The sequence below is a fragment of the Oreochromis aureus genome, linkage group 19 (genome assembly GCF_013358895.1).
Source record: "Oreochromis aureus strain Israel breed Guangdong linkage group 19, ZZ_aureus, whole genome shotgun sequence".
Taxonomy (NCBI): domain Eukaryota; kingdom Metazoa; phylum Chordata; class Actinopteri; order Cichliformes; family Cichlidae; genus Oreochromis; species Oreochromis aureus.
In genome coordinates this window covers 19,872,130-19,887,561 of record NC_052960.1, presented here as the reverse complement: position 1 = coordinate 19,887,561, position 15,432 = coordinate 19,872,130, and the positions used below count along the sequence as shown (strand labels likewise).

General features: G+C 42.5%; 1 protein-coding gene and 1 long non-coding RNA gene across 3 annotated transcripts in view; both read left to right on the top strand.

The window, feature by feature from the left end:
* The first annotated feature begins 350 nt into the window (after positions 1-350).
* On the top strand, positions 351-1,048 carry LOC120435008. Its single transcript, XR_005609460.1, has 2 exons — positions 351-394; positions 562-1,048. It is a non-coding gene; the product is annotated as an uncharacterized LOC120435008 (long non-coding RNA).
* Positions 1,049-3,784: 2,736 nt separating this feature from the next.
* Positions 3,785-15,432, top strand: part of kif26ab (kinesin family member 26Ab) — a 63,902-nt gene continuing 52,254 nt past the window's right edge. The window contains exons 1-2 of one of the 2 annotated variants that reach the window (XM_039603513.1): positions 3,785-4,180; positions 6,062-6,280. In XM_039603513.1, coding sequence (XP_039459447.1) covers positions 4,046-4,180; positions 6,062-6,280 — 354 coding nt within the window. In that variant the 5' untranslated portion in view covers positions 3,785-4,045. Of the gene's footprint in view, positions 4,181-5,566; positions 5,819-6,061; positions 6,281-15,432 lie in introns of those variants that run through there. The other variant, XM_039603514.1, reaches the window with a different exon arrangement.

Here is a 15,432-nt window from a genome sequence, read left to right as displayed (position 1 = left end):
TGACAGGTAGCCAGAGTATCTGCTCAAAATAGGTGTTACATGACATGAAACCCAAAGACAGCCCTTAAGCTCACACAATGTAAGACTTTGTGAGATAATTGATAGTTTCATCAGAAATTAAACAAACTACAAAGACAAAGATAACATGAAATTCCTCATGTTCATATGATAGCAGTTGCTATCTTTGTCTTGAGCGTGGCTGCCCCGTCGTGCTCCTACTGGTGGAACCCAGCTCATCCGGTTGGACCTGCACGGGCCTCATTCCTGTCTGAATGTGAGGCTTGTACGAACCAAGCCCCAAAACGCTATATAAAGAGCTCTTAACCCTGCAGTTAGTCAGTCTGGACTGGGATGACACAAAGTAACACCACCGCGAGGAAAGAAGTATCTCTAGGTGAGTCTTCTCGGCGCACTTTGGCTGAAACCCCTTGTTAGTTTTTGCGTATTTGCTCTCCATCAGGCCCAGTGTGAAATCTGCTGTCGTGATGTGTTTGACTTGAGCCTTAACTGAAGGATTAACAGAATCTTACTCTGTCTGTTGTTGTTTTTTTCTTTCACTAGTGAGATCAACAGTTTAGATGACGGACCTTGCTATGAAGACGTGCGTAGTCTCTCTGATTAAGTGGTTCTCAACAGTTCAACAGTTCTTTAACAAAATTGTGAAATGTTTAGGACCACTTGACCAGTACGACAAATGCTCCCACCTTTGGAAAAGAAGCTGCACTGTTCTCGAGTGACTCTATACCAGAAAGGCCTAACGTTTGACTTTTTTTTTTTTTAACAACAGAGTGAATTGCTCTGCTTTTCTTCTTCCTTAATGCATGCCTTTGTCTCCTACTCTCATTGTGCCCCCTTGTGTTGCAATCACACCTGCAATCCAGGAGCTGCGGGGAGCTGTAAAAATCTTCAGGGTTCAGTAATTTCATTCTGCTGGCGCACATACAAATTTTTTAACAGCTCTGCTGCTCCTGCTGCTGTAACACCCGTCTTTTTCACTGCTTTACTGTTGCTGCTGTTCAGAAGTCAATAAAGAACCATTTGTCTCTGATGGGTCTGCGTGGGATTGTGTACTTTACGTCTGGAGGGATGGTCGCTGTCCAAAGTACTGAAAATTGCAACTGTGGTAAATATGGAAAAATCACATCTGTTGCTATCTAATTTGCCAAAACAGAGAAAAATAATTGCTGGTAAGACATTTTAATCAATGCGGATAAATAGTTAAGCGTGGGGCAGCTATTTCCACATTTTACTTGGTTTCAGATCATTTTTCCTGGGCTGTTGTTTTCCCCTCTGTATTATACTGATTAAATAATTTATTAGTCTAGATTAGTTTTTAAAAAAAAAGCCTCTAAACTCAGATAGACTTAATTAAAGCCACAGGTTTGCATTCAGGTCTCTTATCTGCTTAAAAGTTTGATGAGAAAACCAAAGCTAAGGACTCACAATCTGACACAAGTAAATCCAAATGCTTTTTCCCAGGGAAGGGAACAGGCTACTCTACATTGCATAAATCATTCATGAAACCACTGTGCACCATTTATTCCCCCTCTCCTTTTTAGACAGCCCCCTTCCTTTTTTTTCTTTTGATCTCCTCCATGCGCCAAGAACTATCAATATTTGCTAAACGTTTCTCACAAAGCCTGTCCGTGCACCGGGAGAAGCTGCAGATCGAGGTCTCACAGTCAGAGGATAAGACATAGGAGAGGACTTAATGAGATGCCCAGAGCGATTTCCCTGTACGTGCGCAAGGGCAGCAGATGTAGCAGCACACGAAGTCCCAGGGGATCCCGTCTTTGGAATTTCATCAGCGGCCAGAGGAGACTCAACCCAGACCTCCTCCAGAGGGGAGGGCTGGGTGACGGACGTGGTAAATCATCTTTACTATGAATTGCAATTATTGCTTTTCTCACAACCCCTGTCTCTCCATCACACAAAAGAAGGTGTCTGTGTTTGCTTGCGTGCATGCGTGCGTGCGCAACAGCGGGTGTGATGAGTTGCGTTGTTTTGGGGATAAAACAAATGATTAACCCCCCTCTGCTTTGCTGTCAAGTCATAATTGTTGCACCAGAGTCACTCTTGATCTTCTCTGCCCTCCTGAAAGACAAAGAAAAACTTTACTCCAGCCGCCGCTCTCTCCCGGTGACCTTGCAACTTTCCAGTAGTCAGATCAAATACGTCACACTTACACTTACCGCCACTGTGAATAAAAGTTTACAGCATTTGGGCTCTGATACTAATGAGCTAAACTAATAAAACGATTAAAGGTAAAGATAAATTTCACCCCAAGATATGATTTCCCCTCAGCTATTTCATTTGTTAAGTTAAAGGAACAATTCACAGATTTCAACCTCAGCCAACAGGTGTACTGCTGTTTCCAGTGGCTTTGAAGGCACCTTTTAAAACTCAGAACTAAATAAAGCTAATCATGTCTTATACCACGGAGCCCAAAATACCGCATACCACACCAGCCTGTGGTGTTTCTTAATTTAAACTGCACTCTCAAGTGCAACATATAGCCTATCAAATATTTGTTTCTGCTCTTACGGGCTTAGGTGGAGACACTTAACCCCATTATATCAATTTAATCCAAAAGAAATAATGCGGATTCTTACAGCTGTAACATTCAAAAAAACATACTTTGTCAATTTGAATTCAGTTTTCAACAACAGATAGAAATGCGAGCCAGTGTTTCGGTGAAACCACCACGGGTGCCGCGTTTCACAGTGACACGTTGCTCACCGAGGAGCGGCTCCATGTGCATGACATCATCACTACAGTTTGTTTCCGTGCAGTCCAGTCTGAGAAGAAAAACTGGTTTATAGTCATAAATTAAACCCGGGCAGGACAACGCTCTGATTATTCTGTTTTAACGCCTGTTTTCATTCTAAAAACGAATCGTCTCTAAATTGTTTTTACTTTTGTTTCTAAAAGACAACTCATTACTTTTATAATAGGTCCGCTGGATCACAGGGAAATCACCCACTGGCCTCATTCTTAATCTCACTATCTTATCCGCAGCTTGCTCGAAGAGTTGAGGCTATTCGCTGAATATTGATTGGCAATGCGATCTTACTCAGTTATAACTGTTAGTTCCATTTTTAAGCAGCAAACACCTTAAATTATCAGGAATTTCAGACAGCACTCGAGAGATTTTTCCGCCTTGGACATCTCACAGGAAATTTGAGCTGATCTGATTTCGATACAGACTGTAATAAAGTAAAATCAATCAAGAGCTGATCTGTTTCAATCCAAACAAAATTGGCTATCGCTGCAGATAACCGTCATCACAGTAAACAAATCAAGTGCCTCATATTTGATTATATCCCAGACTGGCTTCTACAGCAACACTTTAACCACAGAGCCGCGGTACATTCTGCTGCAGGAAGATTATAGGAACATTATATATGTATATAAGACAAACATATAACATAGAAGCTTTGATTGGGTCGTTACTGCAAGCCCCTACATGAATAATACAGGAATATTACAGGGGGTCTGTCGTTAGGGGTTATAGCCGGATTGTCATTGTGTTTTACGTGTTCGTCCAGGAGGATGACAACGACGCACCAGCAAATCGGCTATGAGAACAGGTCATCTCTATCTGAGGGGAACAGAGAGAGAGAGAGAGATGGAGAGAGAGGGAGGCTGAGTGAGGGGGAGAGAGGAAGGGAGGGAGGGGGAAAGGAGATGAGATGAGAGCGCAGCAGATGCACAAGGTGCTCCTTCTCTCTCAGACCTGCAACAGCACTCAAAGATCATGGATAATCTTCCTCAGGATGGCTAAAAAAGTGTTTCAGTGGATATAAACACCTTTTTGCGCACCGGATGGATTGCAGTGCTTGTTTCCCTTCCTCTTATTGGGCTGCTGGAAGTCGTGGCTATTTTACGCACACGTGCGAGCGCTCAGCTTGAATGACTGAATGTCCGGATTAAAAAACCCTTTGGATCTTTTTAGGGGGTACAAGACATATGAAATAGATGGCTGTAAGAATCAAATAGGTTTTCCAGGGAGTGGAATATTTTCTAGGGTACACTTGCAGCCCACATGGCTTTACCAAACTCACCGGGGTCTCCCGAAGCTGGGAAGCCCAACCCCAGTGTCATAGACCTGGGGACATTCTTCGTCGACTCGGACATTATATTTGGGTTTACAAGTCACCTGCTGAAGAGAAAAACAAAGGTAAGAGTTTTCTCAAGGGATGTTTGAAACAAACGCTATCTCAAAGAGCATGTTCTTGCTGGAGCGCTGTTTGCACAAGTGGGAAACAGTGACGAGCCAGACAAATGATGCGCGTTTGACGGCTCCTGTCCGCTATTCAGGACCGTGAACAGCACCTCGTAGCATCTGCGATCCCTGTTAACCTCCAGCTTCATTCACTGATTTCAAGAATCTCCAGTTTTCCGTATCAATGCTTTCTTCGACATTTTGCAGCAAATAAAAGTGCCTTAACTTTAATTCTCTTTAACTGCTGTTAAAGTAAAGGAGGAAAAATATAAGGCTTGGCAGACAATTCAATGACCACTCACTAACATATTTAAATATGACTTATAAGCTGGTGTGGAAAAAATGTTTATTACACGGTGTATTGTTTAATTTAAGTCTTAATTTTCAAATAATAAATCTTCCAGTGTCTTTTGACAAGCCCCTTTCAGCCCCGAGAAATGTTGCAGCCGACGATAAAAACATATATTGGAGGTTATATTTACGTTTAAAACGTCACCTTTGGCTGATATGACTTGTGAAAAAAAAGTGGAAGAGAAAAAAGTGAAATAAATTAAAATCTTTTTATGGGGAGAGCAAAAAGAGAAACCGTTTCTTATGTACAGGACAGCAGGGCATGTGGCCACTGTCGCTTACATCACCCGCATGAAATATTCAAAGTTTACCAATTAAATATTTAACCGTGGAGAGCCCACCCTCTTCAGTTTGAGAGATGGTGTTCTGTATTTCTGACGGAGGATGGCGCCAGAGTAACATCAGCGACACGCATCTCTGCTCCCGGACAGGCAACAGTTGACGGTGCACCCTGAAAGTGAATACAGCACAAAATCCTACAAGAAGATTCATATTATCATTATCATTCATGTAAGATGTTGTTTTTGAAAGCGCGTAGTTTAATTAAGCTCCAATTTATAGATTTATATAGCCCTAACTACCAATTTTACTTTGTTATGTGACAAAATCCCCCCAAATAACAGACTGGGTGCTTTAAAGTGATTAAGGCATCTAGTGTTATATTTTTTATATATAATATCTTTATATCTCTTAAGATACTTTTACATTTAACACAGTTGTAAAACTTTAAAACCGTACTCTGGGGTATGGATATTTAAATCCGCGTATGATAAACTGAAGAGAGCAAGCTGAGAGAGCAACTACTGAGATTTTCAATAAAGAAATAGTGGAAACGTTTTAAATTAGTATAATATTCGATCACGGTTTACTTCACAGACAGCTCATATGCCGCATGAGCAGGAAAGTTTCTTTATCCCTCCCATTCGGAGAGTAACACCGCCTCCTGCGCACGGCTGAGTGCCCTCCTGTACCAAAACTCCTCCACAACTTTGGAGCTTCATGGGGCGCACTCACAAGTTGCCTTCGCTCAGCCGCCGCCGGTCCGGTGCGATGTGACAGATGACTGATAACCTTCAGTCCGGTCTTCGGTGCAGCCTATGGCTCGGTCTCGCATTTTTCAGCCACAGTATCCGTGAGTTTCAAGACGTTCTCCTGAAGGTGCAACCTTGAGTTGGGAGAATGAGCTCCCCTTGGGGCAGTTCAGCTTTTGATGGTGGAGACCATGACAACCGCTTGTTCACTGTAAGTGTCTCCCTGCACAGGGTTACGTGTAAAAAAACTAATTTGCTTATTCTTTAATACAGTTTGCATTGTTTTTATTTACATCTGCTTTGTGAGGTGCGCACTTGAGCAGGTGCTCTGTATTCAAACGGGTTGTCAAGGTACAGGCAAAACAGTTTCACCGTCACAGTTGGACGCTTTTTAAGTGCAAACTGCTCTTTTTTGAAACCTCAAAAGTTAACAAAACCTTTGCTTGTTCCGAAGGTGGAGGGATGTCCGGGTGGAGAGTCTCCCGCGACCCCCAGGAAAAGACTTCACTCCGCGGAGGAAGCGCAATGCAGCAGCCGACCTCCTCCTGAGGGCGCCGGGTCGGTTCCCATCTCCGAGTCGGAGGAGAAGGGAGGCTTTTGCCAACAATGCCAGAAGAAAGTCTCAGAGCTGAAGAAACAAGCGCTAGCTCTGGCTGACCAGAATTCACTGAAGGTTGGTGTTATAATTTGTAATCTTTGCAATCTTTTAGCCCATTCTGTTGCTCATATTTTAACTTTTTTTTCGTTTGCATTGAAAAGTACTGTGATCACCTAAGTTGCACTAATGCTTTACAGTAATTCATGGTAAAATTTTCATAAAAAGCTATCAAGCAAGCAAATTATAGTAACTATTACCACAGAATAGTGATAAGAGCTCTGTAGTGATGCTTGTGTCCACCTGCACCTGCTCTTCACATTGAAACATGAACAGTGAAATTAGATCCAGCTAATGTTTCTGACTGCACCAAGAAAGCTCTCACAGTCCACTTGCAAAGTTGTTTATTGCTATACTTGACTTCAAAATGCTGGCTCTGGATGTGAAAATGGAAGCTTTTGAGACTTTGAAAGTGGCCTATTGTTTGGCTAAACAATGCTTATCTTTTTATTTTGCTGCTGGGTGTGGGGGGGTCGAAGGGGCCGAAACAAGCAGGCCCCGCTCACGTTGGAGACTGAGGAGGAAGTTAAGTCCCAGTCGACCTTCGCTGTGCATTGAAAGTGTTCCTGTGCTGCTGCTCCCACAATTCCCACCGCTGTTAAATATAGGCCCTGAGACCACTGTTGTTGTGGCGCGCTGGTTTTGCCCCAGGGTCGGTTCTCCTTTGTTGTACCATTTTAGAGGGAAAGTCTCAAAGTTAGATTGGATTACTGCTCTTCAAGGTTCACCCTGAATATGCCTGCACCTGATGTTCATACAGGAACAGAATACATAAGGGAGAAAGAGACATTTGGACAGCACCTGTGCTCCAGTTTGAACCACCTGTATGTGTGGTCTAATCTTTAAAGGTGGTTTTGAGTGTATCAGATCTATAGTCAGATCTATTATTATCTGCCCTGGGAACTGACCCCCCCTCTTTTAGTGTGGGACCCTCCAGCAGTACTTTGTGGCCTTCAACAGGTGCTCTGGGCTGAAGAAAGAGACGGAGACTTCCTCTCTGCCCCGTATTTTGCACTTGTTGATGGCTAAATTGCGCCTTAATTCCGGGGTGGCAAACAGTGATGGCAGGGTGCTGTTATTGTACCAGCGTTATGGTATGGGTTTCCCCTAGGTGAAGGATAATAAAGCCATTGTCTTTGTGAGTTTGAGCTGCTCACCTGTTGGGCCTCATAGGATGGATGCAGTTATGGATGATCGCTTCCAAATTACTTCCTCCATGGAGGGAAGAAGGTCAACACGGTTATTCAGGTGGCCTGCTGGGATACCTGCTAGAGTTCAGCCAGTGTTGTGTCTGCGGTCGTCATGGGAAAAATGAGTGCGGAGACTGTTTACTGAGGTCACACTTCCCCTCCCTCCCCATCCGCCCGCCGTCCCGTTTTTGAGAGGAGGAAGTCAGCTTGGTCCCCAGGCATCCCTCCCCCCCCCCTTCTCTGCCGTAGACTTATTGTTTGAATACAGTAGTAGTAGTGAGTAGATAAAAATTCAAGGAAAAGTTTTTGGGTCAAGTGAATGTGCTTTCAGACATGAAGCCACTGGAGGGAAAGTTGACTTTTCACACACAGTGAAGTCCAGACAGCTTTTGCATTTTCCTGTTTGGGTCTAAAGGAACAAGAAACTCAGGGAAGTAAAGCCCTTCTCCCCTCCACGCCGTTGTTTATTGTGGCTCTGTGGAGCCCAGTGGTGTAAGTGGACAACTGCAGCAATGCAGATGTTTTTGTGCACAGTCTACTTGCTTTCAATGTTCAGCAGCAGAAGCAGCAGCAGCAGCGATTTTTGCATAACATTTACAATGAATTTCTGATTATAACCATTTTATGACATCACGCTAAGGGGGTCAAGCCTAAATTAACTTTTCTGAAATTGGGTCCTCGAGCTACTACCCCTACATTTTAACTGCCTTGACACATTTTATGTTATTCAGAGAGAAGATAATGAAAAGTCTCGTGGAAAAGTGCCCTTTCCTGAAAGGACAGGTAAAAAAGAAGAGACACTGACAACCACCAGACTTTATTTAATCAAGGCACTTCACCTGCTTAATTTGCATAATTAAAACCTACAATAATGAATGCCTTGACTAGAGAACAGCAGAGTCTGGATTCGCTAATTCTAGCATGCTTATTGTGGCCGGACACAGCAGTTAGGTGAGGTATGACACAAAGTAAAACGATTGCTTGAATCTCAGTTTCAAAGAAACCTGTTAATTTCTTACTGTAAGCTAAATTAGCCAGCTTTCGGCCAAAGCTTAGCACCATATGGAGAGGTGAGGTGTCAATTTCCATCTAGCTTTCAGCAAGAAAGTAACTAAGTGCATCTGCAAAACCATTAAACTATTTTTAAGATCAAATATAAAAACTGTTATTTGCAAATGATGTCTATGACTTTTGTACTTTTACTGATAATATAAATTTTGAGTCGTGGACGTACTTTAAATATTTCCATTTTCCAAACCATTGCACTGAGGTTTCACTGCAGGTCAGTGCTGACAGACAATCATAAATACAGATGCCTATGAATGTAAAAACCAGCCTTGGACCTTGTGGAGTGCACAAGTGTGCTGACTGCTTAACAGAGAATGTCCTGCAGGCCTGTGAGGGTTTGAAGATTTGGATTAAGATGAACTGTTGGTGGCTATTATTGCAGCCAGGCCTCACCTCTGCCATGAGGGAACTGAGACACTGACCTCTGCCTCGGCCACCATACAGATCAAAGTATAATGAGCAAGTGAATCAAGTTAAATCTTGTTGATAGAGAGCAAACCACAAGCTAATCAAGAATACAATGCACTGCTGATATATGCACAATGTGTTCCAGCCTATTTTGGATAGGGTGAGTGAATGTGACTATGAATGTGGCTGCACAAATTAATTTGAACCACGAGGCCTTTTTGCCAGGTTTTTCATGATGAATTCATAAATTACAGGAACGGTAATTTTCACAAATGACTCACTGGGATTCATGTTTGATTTGTTCCTGCTTTGCTCTCTATTTGACCCTCGATCCATTTAAAGTGCAGCCTCGTTAGTGAATCCATATAACTGTCTCGGATCAGGTTTTATTTCCTGAAACACTGCAGAAAGGAAATTAATCAACCTTATGTCATCCAACAAATGTTTCCAGACCAAACAGTCACTGGCATAGCATGTTCTGAGCATGCTTGTCTTTGATTTGTGATGACCAGAGATAGGTGAGGCAGAATACACAGCTAAGGAGTCAGGAATGATATTTTGCTATTTTGCACAAACGAGCATGTGTTTAAAAGTGTCCAAAACATATAGGCGAGAAATGGGTAAATGACTGCAGCTCTGCAGGCCTGGCTCCCGTTACCTCTCCTTTGTTGACTGCCCTCTGACCTTTCTGTCACTTCTCCCAGCTTTTATGGTGGGTTAAGGTTTCAAGGAGCTGACCTGTGCAGGAACAAGAGCACGCTGCAGCTTCGCTGTAGGAGGGCAGACGACAGATGACAGAGTGAAAACCCAAACTGACGTAGACTTAAGACAGAGCAGGGCCATATTATTCTATTCACCTCTAAGCACCTGAGCCCCCGAGGCCCTCGCTGATACGTGTACGTGTGTGCCTGTGCGGCTGCTCAGCAGTGCGAGCACTGCAACGGGCCTGGGAGGAGATGAGAGACGAGGCTGGAGAATAGAGGAGACTGAGCTGAGCTGTGCTCTTGTTTTATCCCTGCATGCGGTGTGACTTCTGCTTTATGGCATGTGGCTGTATTAAACTGTAGGGCAATAATCTGGTGTCAAGTGGTGCAGAGACCATAGACATCAGTCATGCTGGTACCATGCTGTACTATATATGGGAGCCTCAGCAGCATGCAGTTGTGTACTGCCACTTTACCCAGTCCCCACAGCTTCATTTATCCAGTGCTGGGTGTTGCGGGAATGGCAATACTTTTTCAGTATAGACCGAAATTTGTCTGAGACACAGAGTATTGACAGGCGCCTTTTTCTTTTCTCAGTGGAATAAAGCACAACATTAGTACTGTGAGCACTGCAGGAATTTAATTGCCTTGAAAAAAACTCCCAAAACCTTCATCTCCATTATTTTTCAGCCTGTTATTCATCTTCATCTATACTTCTGAACTGCCCAGTGCTCCCAGAGCCCTTTAAATTTGAACAGTGGAACAACTCTGTCAGTAGTTAAGGGAGTGTAAAGAATTTCTCATTCACTTTCTTGCTTCCAGATTTTCACAGCTGGTCCTGCTTTCAGAGCACTTTTACTGGCCACAAACCTTATTTTTTAACCTCCAGGCAACTCTGGAATGAAGGCCACATCTTCACTGTGTCTGCTGCAGTTTCATTTTACATCTTTAATTTAGTGAGCTGAAAGTGAATTGACCCCAATTGTCGCTGGCCAGTCTACCACTTATCACAATTGCAAGGGTAAATTGGTATGAGGCAGAGAGCAGGAAATGGGTTCAAGGTGCACAGATTCAAAGTCTGATGGGTCTGGATGGAAAGTGAGCTGCAGTGAGGCTGATGTTCATCACCTTTCATCAGGAGGAGACCGCAGGAATCTGTTGGAGGAGGTTGCGGAATTCTCCACCTGGAACTTCCATTCCTCAAGTCTGCATGTCACTCCTTGCTCAGAGGAGCAAGATGAAACAGGAGCTGACTGAGGCTCCCCAGCAGATGCCCACTAACACACATACACGCATAATGTATGCACACAAGCAGGCACATGCACATATTTGCTTGAATGTGTCCTCCTTTGGCCATCTGGCCCTTTCTGCTGCTACTGCATGTCATTGCAGTGTCTACAGAGAGCTGTGCAGATGTTCCCACAGTTACCTGTCAAGGTGAGCAAAGCTATTTAGAGCTGTTTAGATGTGGGGATTTACCCTGCTGCTTCCAGTTATCTCTTTCCATCTTAGATCTTCACTGTAAATATACACTCCCAATAAGTGGGCTTTGCATTTAGAAAGAGATAGAAATGTAGACAAGAACAGCTCTGTTTAATAAATGACCTGAATCTTTTGGTTTCTAACCCATCTTCTGTATGAGTAAAAGCAACTACCAAGCTTCTGCAGCTGTAAAATCATTATCGGCAGGGGAATATGCGTTATTAACAGTAACAAGACTTAATTTAAAAATAATTGCACGCCTCTATTAGAGGCATTTCATTTGTCATGTTTTGGCTGGCCATAGTTTTGTCACTATTTAGAAAAGATCACCTTAAATGACTCAAAAAGAGCTTTCTCTGGCTGTGGCTTACCTGGAAACGAAGAATCGCAGCACCGTCAGTTTTGACCTTTGGGCCTGGCCTCACTAGATAGTGACTTTTTTGTCCTAACATGAATCTTGTGCCCTTAATCATGGGCTAATATGCTGACTAAATACAAATTCTCTTTTTTAATAAAAAGCAGGAAATCTCACTTTTCCTGACACTTCTTAATTTATTATCTTGCAAGGAGTTAAAGGTGAATGTACCCTTCTTATGACTGACATGTTAGATATAAAGCTGCAAACCGTTTGCATCGTGGCATAACACACCACCTGAAAATAGGAGGTGATAAATGAGCATGCATCTCATTTGTTTTATCTGCAAGAAAGGAACAGTGTAAAAAATGACAAGGCAATGTTTGACAGGAGTAACAATTTCTAAAAACTGGATAGAATTATAGCTGTTTCCACCTGCTCCAGTCGCTTTGCCAAGCTAACCTGTCTGTAGTGGCATGAGTAATTGAAATTAATGAGAGGGAAACAGAGATGCTCTTTATATCCCAAAAAATGTGAATAAACATATGTCCCCTGGAATCTAAATACTTTGTACCGCTCTGTGTTCTTGATTGGATGTTAATTAAGTGCAGTAATATTTAAAATGTCTGTCAACAGTTGTTCACAGATACATGTTTACTTTACTACGCTAGTATCCAATTTTTTTATGATCAGTCATCTTTACAGGATTAAGCTGAATCAAAGCACCCTGTAATGCTCCGACTCTGACAACACCTATATCCCGTGTCGGCTTCTTATTCTTAGTGGGTTTGAAAAATAATTGCCATACATAATAACATGTGTCTGAATGGGTTTGCTGCTATTTGGTGAAGGATCATGTGTTACACTGAGCCAGACTGAAATGAAACAATGGATTTGCAGTCTAGGCTGACAGGCCAATGTGTTACGGCACGGCACAGGTCTGCAGAGCATGAGAACAGAACAACAAAGGCAGAAATGTCAGTGAACAACGAACACAAATGCAACAAGAAGTCTAACCAGTGGGAATTAATCAGTTTGACTTGTTCATTTAGGGTGAGGGGCGCGTGCGTAAATATGAGCGTGAAAAAAAAAATGCACGTGTGTGTTTGTTTCACGCGCTCTTGGTACTCCGGGCGCTTGGATCCATATGTCATGTTGAAGTGAGATGTACACAATCCGGGCAGACTGCACTCCATTATTGAGTCTGATTCAGAGTATTGGGGGGGAGAAAAAACATAGTTGTTGAGATAAATTTTCAACATGGTACACAGACACTGAGGAGCACTGAGTTGGAGGTAATCTCCTGCTGGCTCCATAAAACGCACTCAATTGACAGAAGGCCTTGTGGTAGCAGACAAATCGCCTGGCTTATAGCAATGTGCTGAAAGAGAATGCCAGCACTGTGTATCCTTGCCAAGATGGATGTGCAGACAGCAAACTCGGGGCTGTTTTGGGCGTGGCTCTCTTGCTGACAGCAAACAGTGGATCAGTTGAGTATGGTGCCTGAGTTAGACTTGACATTGCCTTGTTTGTTTTCCTCTTTGCAAGATGTTAATGGAGCATCTACTTCTCACCTTCCAGTTCAGAAAGTTGCCAGTGTGTGGCCTCTTTGGGAATATTGAGCCACTCAAAGAGTTAGATGCTACAGAAGCAAGTGAATAAGAAGATTAGAGATCACTAATCAGGACGTGTCACTTTACATATTACAATTTTTTGAAAAAAAACAAAACAGGTAATTTTTATCCACAATTGGCTTGTTCAGAGAATTTAAAGCAATCCTAAAAGACTTTTCTGCACCTCCAAGCAAAGTAATTACTCTCTGCAACATGCCTACAATCATGTTTGTTGTTTGGACAATGTAATATTTCTTTCTTTTTATTCCCAGAGGAGCTCCTGAGTGGCCAAGAGTAGTAAACTGTGGCTGCGGTTTGCAGCTGCTCCATAAGTGCACCAGTCTGCTTTCATGTCATATTTCTCCATATGTGTCAGAGCGATAGCGTGCATGCATCTCTCTCTGATTCTATTTGTGTTTGTGTAATAGCAGATGGATGGCGACGAGTTGTGTTGTGATTGGTAGATGGCTTGTGTTAACTCATCTCCCCCGGACTCCCCAGCTATGCTTTAGGCTATTCTTTATTGTCAGGAGCTCATTCAGATACGTATATAGTGCTCCATAAATCCTGGCGCGGTATAAAAAAAAAAGATGCCAGTCAAAGTTCACGCTGCTCATGTTCATTTCATGCTTGAGTGTCCCGCTCCATGTGTGAGGATGAGCGTGGGTATTGATGATGTGTGAATGTGCGTGAAAGTACCAGAGGAAAAAAAGATAGAGATGAAGCACATTCAGAGTCCCTCCATTCTTTCCAGTTTGCTGCTGAATGCATCCATCTTTCTGATCTTAACCACTACCAATTTATGATTGCTTTATTACTGTTGGCATTTTATCTTCACAGGCCTGGTGGTGGTCATGGAGAAGGTGACCATCCAGTAGCATTACTCTAGTACTTGCTGGGGTTAGTTATGATGAGCTTTCTTTACCCCTTGTGTTTTATCACTAGCTTATATATCGGGGTCTAAAATGCCATTAAGCATCTAAGTATTATTATGTATATGAATATCAATAATGTCAGCTTAGCATCAAAGCAGGTAAACCTTCTGTAGTGAGAGGAAGCTAAAGTAAAGGAGAAATGTGTTTCAATTTGGACTTTTCTCTCATTATCAAATGACCTGACTTGGCAATTTGTCTGCTGACATTTGAAAGGAAATGGCATAGCCCTGCGTTCGACAAATGGCATCAAAGTTGCTTTTATTCCAATGGAAAATTGTTGTCGCTGAATTTTTCAACAGGCAGAACAACGAAAAGGTCAACCGCAGCTGTATGGATTTTCATAATGGATTTTCAACTGAAAAAGTCATAAAATAGCTGTGTTGTTTGTCTGTGATTGGCAGCTGGAGTCCTTTTCCTTAGACTTTTATACTTTGGGAAAATGTGAAAAAAAAAAAGTTTTATTGATTTTGTTTTGTAAAATCAACATTAATATAAGACAATGATGTTTTGCTGCTAGACAAACTTACAAAAGTGTGATTGCAGACCTTTTTTTTTTTAAGCTCTGTGACCCTGCTGATGATTCTTCCTGATGAGCCACAAAAAAATGATAAAAAAGATAAAGAAAAAAGTGCTTGAAATCTGTAGCAGTGTGTTTTGAACAGGCTGCAAAGTGAAAAGAGTAAGAGCTAATGTATAAGCTACAGTGTATCACGATAACAATCACTTTAGAGGTCACTGGTTGGAAAAAAGAAAAGAAAATGAAGGGTAATTAGATTTATATTCAGATCAGCAGATATGTACTGTCTTGATAAACTGTGCCACCTCGAGCTTGTCATTACTCCCAAGCAGCAGATGCTCGTGGAGTAAACCTTCCCCTGCCTCTCTCCTATGAACCATCTCTCCCATTAATAGATCCGTCCTTTATGCTTCCCCTCTTGTTACGGCCGCTCTATTTTATGATGTCACTCTCTTTGCTGAAGAGCTCTGGGCTGTTTTATCTCCTTCGTGTGTGTCGGGCACTTAAACTTAAACCTCTCTGTTTACGAGTCCCAAACTGCCTCTCCATCCTCTGCGTTTGCTGCTCAGTATCAGTTCAGTACCACCTATAAAAGCAGAGCCGTCCTGGCTGTTCTGGGAACTTGCCGGGGAGGCCTCACAGTGCAGACTCAAAGCTAAGTGCCCAGCTACCATGTTCAAGTGAGTGTTTGTATATGTGTGTAGATTTACCGATAGCATTGTGTCTTTGCCACATTCTCAGTTGACAGCAGCTTCTACCCCTGATTACTGCTCTGTGGCTTAATTAGAAAAAAAATCACTTTCATTCAGAGATGCTTTCAGTTTATATTTTGTTCCTACATGCTGTTGTTTTGTTGCCCGAAATTGTCATCATTAACGTGCCGTCTTTTAGGTACTCA